At 53.5% G+C, this 12121-nt stretch overlaps 3 protein-coding genes and 1 non-coding gene across 4 annotated transcripts in view; 3 read left to right on the forward strand and 1 right to left on the reverse strand.

Moving 5' to 3' along the window:
- Positions 1-741: 741 nt before the first annotated feature.
- Positions 742-4011, forward strand: LOC137911314 (protein NLRC3-like). Its single transcript, XM_068755668.1, has 6 exons — positions 742-1125; positions 1363-3085; positions 3196-3279; positions 3350-3433; positions 3520-3597; positions 3677-4011. Exons 1-6 carry the CDS (start codon positions 816-818, stop codon positions 3987-3989), a joined length of 2592 nt encoding a protein of 863 aa, XP_068611769.1. The 5' UTR covers positions 742-815; the 3' UTR covers positions 3990-4011.
- Positions 4012-4415: 404 nt separating this feature from the next.
- On the reverse strand, positions 4416-4489 carry trnai-aau (transfer RNA isoleucine (anticodon AAU)). Its single transcript has one exon. It is a non-coding gene; the product is annotated as a tRNA-Ile (tRNA).
- Positions 4490-4652: 163 nt separating this feature from the next.
- On the forward strand, positions 4653-8231 carry larp7 (La ribonucleoprotein 7, transcriptional regulator). The gene is made up of 13 exons (XM_068755717.1): positions 4653-4757; positions 5109-5311; positions 5394-5494; positions 5595-5678; positions 5770-5934; positions 6009-6099; positions 6168-6488; positions 6564-6717; positions 7017-7153; positions 7247-7359; positions 7450-7609; positions 7715-7806; positions 7939-8231. Exons 2-13 carry the CDS (start codon positions 5110-5112, stop codon positions 8014-8016), a joined length of 1698 nt encoding a protein of 565 aa, XP_068611818.1. The 5' UTR covers positions 4653-4757; position 5109; the 3' UTR covers positions 8017-8231.
- Positions 8232-9445: 1214 nt separating this feature from the next.
- LOC137911673 (collagen alpha-1(XXV) chain) overlaps positions 9446-12121 on the forward strand; it is a 55427-nt gene continuing 52751 nt past the window's right edge. Inside the window, 2 exon segments of the mRNA XM_068756054.1 lie at positions 9446-9670; positions 9753-9822. Of these exon segments, the coding sequence (XP_068612155.1) occupies positions 9446-9670; positions 9753-9822 (295 nt within the window).

The raw sequence follows: 12121 nt of genomic DNA on the forward strand, positions 1-12121 counted from the left end.
ATGGGGGGGGGGGGGGGGGGAACACTTATTTTGCACTCGACTCACCAAGTCTTTGTCAAGAACATGGCTTGTAGAGTTTTTTTTTTTAAGTTTAAATGTTTTCTGATTTCGGTAAAGATGCTTTTTATTTTGTTTTACTTTAACCCGTTTAACCACTCTGTGATGTCACATCCTGTTTTAACACGAACACAATCCTTCCTTTCTGAGCTAATGAAATCCGCTTTGCTTTAGTGTGAACCATAAATGCGTTCCGTTTTAAGCAGGCTCGCACCGCCGGACAGACTGGTTTTACCGACCGGTTTTACTCTCTGGACATTACGAAGCCACCGTTCAGACTTGGCTTGTTGGACTTTGAGAGGAAAATAATTAACTTCTTGCTCTTAATTTATGTAGATACTTGTTTCGTCCTCGTCACTATTTATTTCCTCGCGTGTTCTTGTGCATAATTGTGTAAATAATGACAGAGCTCGGTTTTTAGGTCTTCATTTCCCCTCAGTCATGGACGACGTGTTGCTCTCTGCTCATACCTGGTTCATCATGAAATAAAACCAAATACATTCCTTTTATAATCTATTTGTTGTGAGCTTCTCCTTTTTTTTTTTCTTTTGTCAACTTACCGGCGAAACCAAATGTTGGTAACCAGAGGAACAGGAAACTCCAGACAGTTTGACGTGGAACCGCCTTCAATGAAGGCGAAAGCACTTCCTCTTCCCTTTGATTTACGACTCACATTGTGGAACCCCTCGAAACAACTGGAGAAAAAGCTCCTTCAACGGATCCTACCTGGACCTTGTTAAAAACAGCGACCAGCAGCGATGGTGGAAAACGCCGGCTCGAGTTCTTGTTTGACAGCGATCCGAGTGCTGCGGGTTTCCCTCCTGGATGAACTCGAAGGAAGCATCGACTCTCTGCTGGACGCCTTGACGCAGGAGGAGGTGTTTACTCGAGATGATCGAGAGGAGGCGCTGTGTCTTTTAGGGCCCCGGGCGAGAGTGAGAAAAGTCTTGGATATCTTGGAGTGTAAAGGCGAGGAAGCGGCCAAGACTTTTTTTTCAATTTGCAATCACCAGAAAAAACTTGGGACGGACCGCAAAGACGGCGGCGCGGCCCGGCCGTGGTCGGTAGGTACGTACCGGGGCCCACTGACGTTTTATAATAATAATAACTAGAAAGGACTCGATGCTGGAGTCCACCGCAAGATCAAAAGGACCTGGGACGTGTCTGTGTGGAGTCCCCCCACTTTTCCAAGTGCCGTTGAATGAACTTGCTCCTTGTTTCCTCAGGCGTTGTACGACATTATTAATAATTGAACCTTGAACCTTTCACGGGAGAAAAGATAAATAAATCTGAACTTCTTTGCAGAATATGACAAACTCATCCGGAACCACAAGGACGTCCTGAGGCGTCGGAGCGAGTGCATGCTCTTCTACAACACTCGATGTGGCGAGAAAATCCTCTTCTCCGATCACTATGTCGATCTCTTGCTGGTCGATGGACACCGGGGCTTGGAGATAAAAAGACACGAAGTTCTGACATTTGGACAAAACCGACTGGCTTTGCAGCACAAATCGGTGGTGAACCGGAAAATCACGGCGGACGAACTCTTTTCTAGAGCAAACGCAAAGCATTCGGTCAAGAAGGTTTTGGTGGCGGGGGTGGCCGGTATTGGGAAGACCATCTTGGTGCAGAAGATACTGTTTGATTTTGGTGCAAATCGGAGCAAACTTGCATTTGACTTCATCGTCCACATGAGCTTCAGAGACCTGAATCTGATTGACAAACCCACCAGCTTCAGGGACATGGTTCTGCGTAAAAACCGGCACCTGGTCAGGGACCTGGACGGCATCCTGGCGCACGACGGAGACTTGCTGATCATCTTGGACGGCTTTGATGAGTTCGGACGCCGCTGGAACGGTGACCTGGATGTCGTGGTGACCGAGCCGGGTGATGTTGCTGAGGTGGGGGAGGTCGTTGGGAGCCTGATGCAGGGCGAGCTGTTGCCCAACGCCTCTGTCCTGCTCACCAGCCGACCGGCAGCCATCGGCCACGTCCCCGTCGGTTGCATCGATCGCTTCGTGCTCATCGTCGGCTTCTCCTTGGCTGATGTTCGAGACTTTTTCTCACGCTACTTCCAGGACCGTGACCTTGCCGCCCAAATGTTTGCCCTGATCTCAGAGAACGAACTGATGCTGACGCTCTGCTACATACCTGCCTTTTGCAATATCGTGTGCTGCATTCTCAAAGAAAGCAAAGGCCTCTGCGGGGAAAGTCCCAGGACCATGACGGACATCTACGTGCAGTATCTGGTGGCCTTGCTTTGCTCGAAGACTCACGCTAGGTCCAAGGCCTCGCCCCAGGAGCGAACGGCAGCGGCCGCGCAGCAGCTGCCCGACGTCGTGTTCCGGCTTGGTCGGCTTGCGTTCCAGAAGCTGATGGAACACCAGACTCTGTTCTACGGCAGCAACCCGGACGCTGCGGTCTTGGAAGGCTGCAGTCTTTTTAGCACCTTCCTGGACGAGACGGTGACACAGGAGCCCGGCTGCACGGAGGTGGTCTACTCGTTTGTTCACCTCACGGTTCAGGAGTTCTTCGCTGCGCTATACTGTGCGCTGACGGATGATTCTTTACCTGGTGCCCCTCAGCACGCCCCAGGTTCCGAGGAGGGGTCCGGCTATGGACACCTGGACCTTTTCAACCGTTTCCTGTCGGGGATCCTATCCGAACGCAATGCTCAGCTCCTGTCGAGGCAGGTCGGGCTGTGCTTCAGGAAAGAAACGGTGGAAAACTATCGTCAGAGGATCGTCCGGGAACTCCGAATGCTCTGTGAGAACGGGGCCCACATCCTGAACCATTTGCACTGTCTGTTTGAGCAACAGGACTCCTGTTTGGCACTGACTGTCCAACCGAAGGCACTGCGAATTAATGTTAGCGACGAAGCACTCTCCCAAATGGATTTCAATTCCCTCAAATACTTCCTGAACCTGACAAGGGGCAACATATCGGAGTTGGATCTGACAGGGACGGGCGTGACCCACAAGGGACTCCGGGACATCCAGCCTCTGCTGCTCAGGTGCGAGAATCTTTGGTGAGTTAGCGGACGAACTGCTACGCTCAGGCTCTTTCATCTCGTCTTTGCGGTTTGATGACATCACCATCAGGCTGAGAGATACTTCCTGTGTTTATTTCATTTATCAGGCTCGGAGAAAACGATCTCGACATGGACGCAGTTCAGGTCATCGTGGAGGTGCTGCAAGAATCAGACAGCATCATCAACCTCGGGTAGACGAGTCCTCCCGTCGTCGTCGACCACGATAAAGAATCTCCCTGACTTTCACGTTTTTCCTGTCAGAATTGGCTGGTCAAACATTGGGGATGATGAACTACTGGCTATTTCTGGTGCCATCCGGCTGAAGGGAACCCTGAAGGAGCTGTGGTAAGAGTCTCCTCTCGGCTGAGAGCGATGGGACCTTTCATTCCCGTTCACTCGCTCCTCCATTTAACGGTGCTGTGCTTCGACAGGATGGAGGGAAACCGTGCGAGCTCCAGAGGTCTGCGGTCTCTCTGCGACCTGGTCCCAAATCCTCTGAGGAAAGTTGTGTGAGTGGATCACCGATTCCAAACTGCCTTTCAACAATTCACAGCTCGAAACACGTCCGCTGACTCTCTTTTCATACAGCGCCATATGGAACGACGTGAACGACGCGGAGTCCCTGTGCGGCGGAGAAAGCATCATTGTGAACTTCACCGATGACAGTTCGTGGAATTCGTGGGGCGAATGGGTTTTCAAGAGGTGTGAAGTCAGCACCAACGACAAGTTGGTGACGGTTCTCCGCAAAGTGTGCAATATATCGGTGCACTGCTTAGAAGTCCAGTGGGCAAAGGCTCTCTACAGGAAATTAGCACAGCTCGTCAAGGACAGGGTCGACACCTGCACCGAGGAAGACATGCGCAAGAAGCTCAAAATGTTCGACAGCGTTTTGAACCTCTGACGGGCCCTACATTAGACGTGCTGGCGACGCTTCCGAGGTGTACCCTGCCTGTCGCCCATAGCAGGCTGGGACAGGCTCCAGCAACTCCTGGGACATGTAAAGCAGAAAAGTGGAAGAAAATGGATGGATGGGTTATAATTTATGAAATACAGTCAAATTCTTATAAGACAAAAAAAATCGCTTCCTGTAAAAACTTTCAGGGGAGTTAAAACGTTTGTAAAATGCATTTGCATTTCATGAGTGTACAGTTGCTGACACGTTTTATAGAGAAATGTATATATGTATGGTGTTTTATTTACACTAATTTATATTTTGTGTATTTATAGAGAACTGTTTTTTTTGTACAACTGTGGGTTGTAATGAGGTTGAATGATGAAACTGACGGCAGGTGACAATAAAGACTGTTTGTTCAAACCCAAAAGAGTCTGGCCCGTACGGGGATCGAACCCGCGACCTTGGCGTTATTAGCACCACGCTCTAACCAACTGAGCTAACCGGCCGTGTTAGCAGCAGCTGAATAATACTAATGTTTTTTAATAAACAAATGATAGATAAAAACAAGTTGAGGTATAACTACTACAAAGCTTATAATGTGTTTTATTTATTTATTTATTTAACTTAGTCACTTAGCGGAAGTTTCGCTGATGTGACGACATCATTCGGCGACATTCCACTCAACCAAACGTAGCCGTCCGTATGAAGCTAGCTACGAGCTAGCGGTTTGCAATACAGCAGCGTATGCAGACTGACGTACCGGACTCGCTTTAGGTATGTGAGTTTGTAAGAATATTATGCATCCAGTACGTAAAAGGTTTATTTATTTGGAAACGCGGGGACCATGACTGCGGCATTTTAAAATGACGTTACCCGCGAATTTACGTAGCCAAATTAATTTGGCATATTAGCTATTGCTAACTAACATACTAATGGATAGCTTCGTGAGCGTTGTTAGAGGAGCTAAATGAGGTAGCAGTGTTTTATTTGCTATTCAAGTTGATTCTCGGGTGGCCTTTCATGGAGCTAAATAAATAAACGCTTTATTTTCAATAAAATGACATATTTCCTCTGCTCTTCGGCTCTTCGGCTCCTCTCACTGACGTGTTGCGGCTTCATCCACAGGATGGTCGACACGGAGAGGCAATCCGGTGACGCCGGTACGGCAGAAAACAAGAGTAAGGACAAGGAGATGGAAAAGAAGAAGCGCTCTCGTGTCAAGCAGCTGATGGGGGACGTGAAGAAGCAAGTGGAGTTCTGGTTCGGGGATGTGAACCTTCACAAGGATCGCTTCCTGAGAAAACTCATCGATGAGTCAGACGACGGATGTAGGGGCGACCGCAGCCGATAATAGATCGCTACGTCCGCGAATCCTGATCTCGACGTTTGCTTTCCCTTTCCCTTTCTCAGATGTCGATATTTCTGTGTTGGCGGACTTCAATCGAATGAAGAAGCTGACGACCGACGCCAAGCTGATTGCGCGAGCCCTGAACAAATCGGCGGTCGTTGAGGTGCGCTTCATTTCCTCAGAACGCTCTTCCAGTGTTTACAGAATTGGAGACGCTGTTAGTTAATATTCGGTGAATGAGCGCGTCTCTGACTTTGTTTCAGGTTGACCTGGAGGGCAACAAAGTAAGGCGTCAGCTTCCCATCGGGGACGTGCCGAAAAACGTGGACAGCCGCACCGTCTACGTGGTAAAGACTTCCTGATGGGATCTTTTTGATCTTCACAGAACTGTCTGGATGATATGAGACAGAATAATACTTCTCCTTCTTTTCTCATCAGGAGCTTTTGCCCAAAGACGTGACGCACAGCTGGGTTGAGAGAGCGTTCACAAAATGCGGGAATGTGGTTTACGTGAGCATCCCCAGATACAAGTCCTCCGGAGACCCCAAGGGGTTCGCCTTTGTGGAGTTTGAGAAAGAGGAAGAGGCGCACAAAGCCATTCAGGTAGCGCCTTATTGGTGCTCCAAATATCGGATTATTTAGCAGCCCAGAGAAAACTCCTTTGATCTTTGAAACAGATGCTGAACAATCCCCCGGAAGATGCTCCGAGGAAGCCCGGGATGTTCCCCAAGATGAAACGGGGGAAGCCCATTTCTGCTGTCCAGTCAGGTACGGCGTCTTAAAATGTCCCCTCACGTGCGGCGTGGGCCGATCCACACGTCCTGGTGTCCGTCCAGGTGCTGCAGGCGAGGAAGAGGAGAGGAAGAAGAAAAAGAAGAAGAAAAAGAAAGAGAAGGAAGGCGCCCGTGCGAGGCCTCCTGCCGAGGAAGCGGCAAAGGCGGAAGCAAAACCGTCGGCGCCCAAGAGGAAGCGCTCCTCGGCGTCGGACGCCAGGCGGGCGGACGCCGCCGCTCGCAAGACGCCGGGAAAGCTGTCGGAGAAAAAACGCCGGCGGTCGCAGACGACAGAATCGGAAAGCCAAATACCGTCGAAGATACGAAGGACGAGTGAAAGCGAGGGAGGGGGAGGGGGAGGGAAGAAAGGAGCGGCGAAGACGAGTCAGTGGACCCTCCTCACGTTTCACCCGTCGATGATTTTACAGAGGTCACAGGTCGCTTGTTTCCCGTCTTCAGGTTCCCTCGTTCACGGAGACACGGAGGGAGGTGTGGAAGAAGGGAAGGAAAACAGAGACGACGCCGCGGGGAAGGCGAAGAGGAAGAGGAAGAAGAAACACAAGGAGAAACTGAAGAATGGCGAGGAGGCCGTCCCCCTGCGAGTTCTGTCCAAGTAAGACCCGGCATCCCGTCTCCATCCCGTCTTCAGCCCGTCTCCCTCCCGTCTCCCTCCCGTCTCCCTCCCGTCTCCCTCCCGTCTTCCTCCCGCCTTTCTCCCGTCTTCCTCCCGTCTTCCTCCCGTCTTCGTCCCGTCTCCCTCCCGTCTTCCTCCCGTCTCCCTCCCGTCTCCCTCCCGTCTTCGCCCCGTCTCCCTCTCGTCTTCCTCCCGTCTTCTTCCCGTCTTCCTCCCGTCTTCGTCCCGTCTCCCTCCCGTCTCCCTCCCGTCTTCACCCCGTCTTTTGTCCGTCTCAGGAAGGACTGGCTGATGCTGAAGGGCGAGTATCTGACCCTGCAGAAGCGCAGCATGAGCGCTCTGAAGAAGTGCGTGCATAAGATCGAGCACCAGGACGACGAGGACGGGACGGCGGCGCCGGTCGGCCATCCCGCAGGTGAAAGGCGCGGCTCCGCCCCCATCCGGCAGCAGAACGAGACTCAGGCTGGCGACTCGTATAAAAGGTGTGGCGGCGGTTTCCCCCTTCCAGATGAAAAGAGTCACGGCAGCGAGAAACCGGTGAGCCACGGTCCTGCTTTCACCGGCGGCGTCATCGTGAAGATCACCGGCAGCAAGCCGCTGCCCGGGAGGAAGGTCATCAAGGTGAGCGCAGCTCTGCCCCGCCCCCAGATTACTAAACCCACTCTGCGTGTCGCGTTGAATCGCTGCGTGTCATTGGTTCATCTCTCGCAGGAGGCTCTGAGTACGTTCTCCCCGGTGGCGTACGTCGACAGCCTGGACGGGGACTCCGAGGGACACGTTCGCTTCCACAGCCCGGAGGACGCCGCGGCCGTGAGCGACGCCCGAGAGCGGCTGCAGAGGCAGCACGGCTGGAAGGTGGAGATCCTCTCCGGTACGGATCGGCCCGTGAATCCGCTCGGCGCCGCTCGGCGCCGCTCGGCGAGCACGCAGCGAGCGAGGCGGCGCTGATCGGCTCGTCTCGTGTTCCTCCTCAAAGGTGACCATGAGCAGCGGTACTGGCAGAAGATCCTGGTGGACCGGCAGGTGAAGCTGAACCGTCCGCGGGAGAAGAAGAGGGGCACGGAGAAGGTGAGACCGGCCGTGCGTGTGTGTGTGTCTGTGCGTGTGTGTGCGTGTGTGTGCGTGTGCGTGTGTGTGTGCGTGTGTGTGTGAGAGAGAGCGCGCACGCCGTAAATGATGCAACATGCCGTCACGTTTCAGCTCATATCCAAAGCCGAAAAAATCATCCTGGCCCGGGCCAAGGAGGCCCACAAGCACATCCGTTTCCATGACGACTGAGCGCTGCTGAAGTTCGGCACAAATCAAGTCACAATGTCCGCTTTTCGTTTTGTCCCTGCCGTGGAGCCCCAGAGGAGAGACGGAACGCTGCCGGGGGTGTAGTAACCATGGCAACAGCTTGTTGGACCTTTGTAGATACGGTGGCGAGAGCTCCTGGCCGGCGTGACCGAAGAGATCTGCCTTTATTTTGAGTGTTTTTAATAAAACGGTCTGATAATAATGATTTATACTTCTTATTCTTCTTCTTCGTACAAACCGTGAGAGAGGAACGTTCTTATCTGGTTGGCTTCACCGAGACGTGGACCCGGTGGGGCTTCTCACTCTGCTACACGGATCCGGAGTGACCGTGGGCGGCGCCGCTGCGCGTCCCGTAGAATGACCTGAAACGCAGGGATGTTGTGGGACGGGCCGAACGCGGACCACGGACCGACTTGTTCTGGGTCACCCTCAAAAGGTCGTGTCAGGTCAGAGTGGGGGCGGGGAAACAATCACACCTCAGCGGGAGTTTAGCGGGTCGCCAAATATTTAATTATAGATTATTGAGATCGGCTACGTTTCCGCTTTGGTCCACTGGGTGGCGCCCGAAGCCTTGAAAAGACGTACGGAGAGCCCAGCAGGGCCAAAATCAGTGTGATTATTCCATTCGAGGTGAACCTGTAATAGAGCCTAGTTTTAAAATAAGACACTTTTATTGCAGCCTGGCGGTGAAATAAAACATCCGGAGTATTTCCGGCTGCGACCGGCACAACTAATCAATAAAAAGGGGCGTTACTTATGCAAACGGGACAGAAAAGCTCCGATCAGGATCACGTTGGGAAAGTTTAGCAGCCGCCAAACCTTCAGGACGGGCGCGCGTGCAGATTCTGCGCGCTTTTACGCAGCGTCATTGCCAGAAACGAAACGCACGTGTCCATCCAGGACGCAGCTCCACGTTCAGCTGCGTGACGCGGCTTTATTTAGTCTCAGGCGTCTTTCGACGTCCTCTCATTCTGCTCGGTCTTCACTGAACCCACCGAATTGCGTCACGACGCGTCGTCCGGGTCTGGAGCGAAGATCTGCGCCACATGTCAAGTGCGGGGGGTGGGGGGGCAGTAAATTATGCTAATCGGTCGGGGGCAGATTGGAGGCGTGTTGCCGCTCTGGGGGGGGGGGGACTCCACTTCTGCCCGTGCGCGCGCGCGCGCGCCTCCTCCTGTTTCCAGTCTCCGCTACTTTACTGCGCATCGCAGCTTCTCGCTTCTGCAGCAGCAACAAGTTCGCAGGGGTGGGGGGGGGGGGGACGCGCTGGAGTTCCGCTCACACGCAACACGCACACACGCGCACGCAGAACCTGCGTGCCACACATCCGTGACTCCGCGCCAGCTGCTGTCGCTCCCGACGGCGCGCGTAGTTGTCGTTAAACGGAGACCGCGGAGGCGCGAGGAGGAAAATGGAGAAAGAAGCGGCGCGTCAGACGCGGCGGCTCCGCGGCGCGACCGCGCTGAGCGTCGCCTCGTCCTGCTGCTCGGTGGCGTCCATCGCCGTCTGCGTCCTGCTCAGCTTCCACGCCGTCGACGTCAAGAAGCGCGTCGTGGATCTGGAGACGCGGGAGCGCGGCTCCGTGGATGATCTCAATTCTCTGATTGAACAAAGAGTGGACGACCTGCTCTCCCAGGTGAGACCGCACGTGCGCGCGCGCCACCTGCCTGATCGTGCACGTGGTTGAAGCCTAAATCTCTTTATTCTCTCATTTACAGCGCGCCTTCGAGAATCTCGTCAAAATCCGGACCGCCAGGCAAACGTCAGCTGACTGCACCTGCCCCCCAGGTAACCCCCCCCCCCGTGACGCGTTCTGAGCGTGTTTATTTACTGGTGTAAAACAAACAAACAAACGAATGAATGAATGAAAAGGTCCTCACGTTGTCATTCAGCCCGAACGGGTGGTGCTGATGATGGGGGGGGGGGGGGTGAAGGATGCAGACAGCTGACCGGGCCGTTAGCTGAAAGAAAGGCATTTAACGCTGCTCTAAACATAGAGGTGACGCCGTTCTCGCTCCCCAGGGGGGGGGGGGGTCTCAGAGGGGGGGTCTCAGACGAGAGGAGGGATTAAAATCGGATCTTGGTTTCAAATGTAAAATAATAATCTGACATAACAGAAAGATTCTGTTTAAGCTCCTTAAAATTCCAGGAGCGATTCTGATCTCGCCTAAAGACGATTCACATGTAAATCGGGAGCGTGATGTCATCGGTGATGTCATCGGTGATGTCATCCAACCCGGGTCGGCTTCGTGCCCTTCGTGGCGGCGAATCAATAGATCGATGAAATGATGGCGTGAACTTTGACACAGAATGGTTTCTTCCTCCTGTACGGAGGTGAGATATTGAGGTAAGGCGGTGGCGATGCCCCCACCCCCCTTCCCAGGGTGCTGTTCTCTTTGGTGCCTCCTCTCTCGGAGCCGGGCGGGAGATCCTCCTCAAAAGGCCGCTCACATCCTCGGTTGCCCTCTGACCCTGGAGAGAAAGTTTAGTCATCCTCCCACTGAAGTGTCCTTTGTGACGCTTTAATAGAGGAGGGTGGTCTCTAACAGGACGACCTGGGGGGGGGGGGGGGGGGATTATTTCAGTGACCTTTGACCTCTCGGGATGCTGCAACTCTTATTCCCTATTCGTTTTGCTCACCTCGGGGAGGCAGCATTAATCCAACGAGCCACAGGTGGCGCCAGAGAGCCAATGAGAGCCAAACTGCAGCGGCGAAGAAGAAGCTGCGGGGACTGAGGTGATGCGTTCGCCTGTGTCGTGGAAACTCCTGTGTCCCGTGGCGTTGCCTTCCGTTCCCTCCCCGCCGCCTGCGGCTTCGTGCCCCAGGACTCCCAGCCCCGGCAGGCGTGGGGGGGGGGGGGGGTGGGGTGGTGGTGGGGGGGCCCAGATGCTGCTGCTGCTCTGTTCTCCATCTGCCTAATAAGAACCGGCGCTGCAAGTAAAACGGGCTTCTGTGCGAAAACAAAAGAAAAGCTGTAATTGTCCCAGCGTGAGTCCGAGGGCGGATCCGGAGCGGCCGGCGTTCGTGGGCGTGGCGAAGAAGCGCCTTTGATTCTGAGAGCGACGCACTTTGATTTTTGCTGTAATTCCACCGGCCTTGAAGTGTTTGAAGTCGCAAATTAAACCGCTTTAATCTGGACCAGAATGTGCAGCTAATATTAGCAACGTGTCTATTAGCGTTAGCACCGGAGCGCTATCGGACCTTTCAGTCTCCCCTAAAGGCGGGTGGGGAATCCCTCGAGCGCTCCAAAGACGGCGGGGGTTCCGTGGAAAAAGTGCCGCCGGCCGCTGGCCCGGTGCTCCGGCTCCTCCGAGAGGCTGGAACCTGCCGGTGCTTCCTTCCCGCTGGGAAACCAGCAGGCGTGCAGCGTGTTCTTACGACTCGGAGCTGTGTTTGCGATCCCACTATTTAGCAATCTGTATTTTCTTTATTTCGCCTTTTAGCGTTCAATTAAACCAGAACATTCAATGAAACGATCCGGTTCAAATAAGCGCCGTCGCGCCGGGGGAGCGGCCGTTTGCCGTTTCAACATTGGTGTCGGTTAAAGATGGATGAATACGCAGAGAGGCCCGATGGCTTTCAGGGCCCTTCCTCTTGTATCTGATGAAGAGCGTGGAAACAGCTGTGTAAGCTAACGCTAAGACGAACGTACGCACTTTAATTTAGCAGAGTGGTCATTCGATCCGCTGCCAGACGGCTCGGCAAACGGCGCCGATGCCAGATGTGACTGAAAGAGCCCCGTCTAATTCGGACTGAGCGCAGGTGCTAATTGTAGGGAGGCGGAGCTTCTCTGCACCCCCATCATGCTAATAAATTAGCGTTTGTCTGGCATTGCTAGGGATGGGCTGAAAGAGTGTTTCATATTGTTGTGACGAACTGGGAGTAAATGACTCGCTGGGAATGGAGGCGGGGCTTGTGATTGGTTCAAAGGTCACGTGCGGGTGGAGCTAGCTAGCTAGTTAGCTGCAGCCGATGAAATCTGTTGTCGTTTTAGCCTTTGTTTCTCCTGCGTGGAGTCAAAGAACAATAAAGAGGAAGAAGCTGAACGGAAGCATCAAAATCAACATCAAAGTCACAACATTCCGA

This window comes from Brachionichthys hirsutus, chromosome 23 (genome assembly GCF_040956055.1).
Source record: "Brachionichthys hirsutus isolate HB-005 chromosome 23, CSIRO-AGI_Bhir_v1, whole genome shotgun sequence".
NCBI classification, from domain to species: Eukaryota; Metazoa; Chordata; class Actinopteri; order Lophiiformes; family Brachionichthyidae; genus Brachionichthys; species Brachionichthys hirsutus.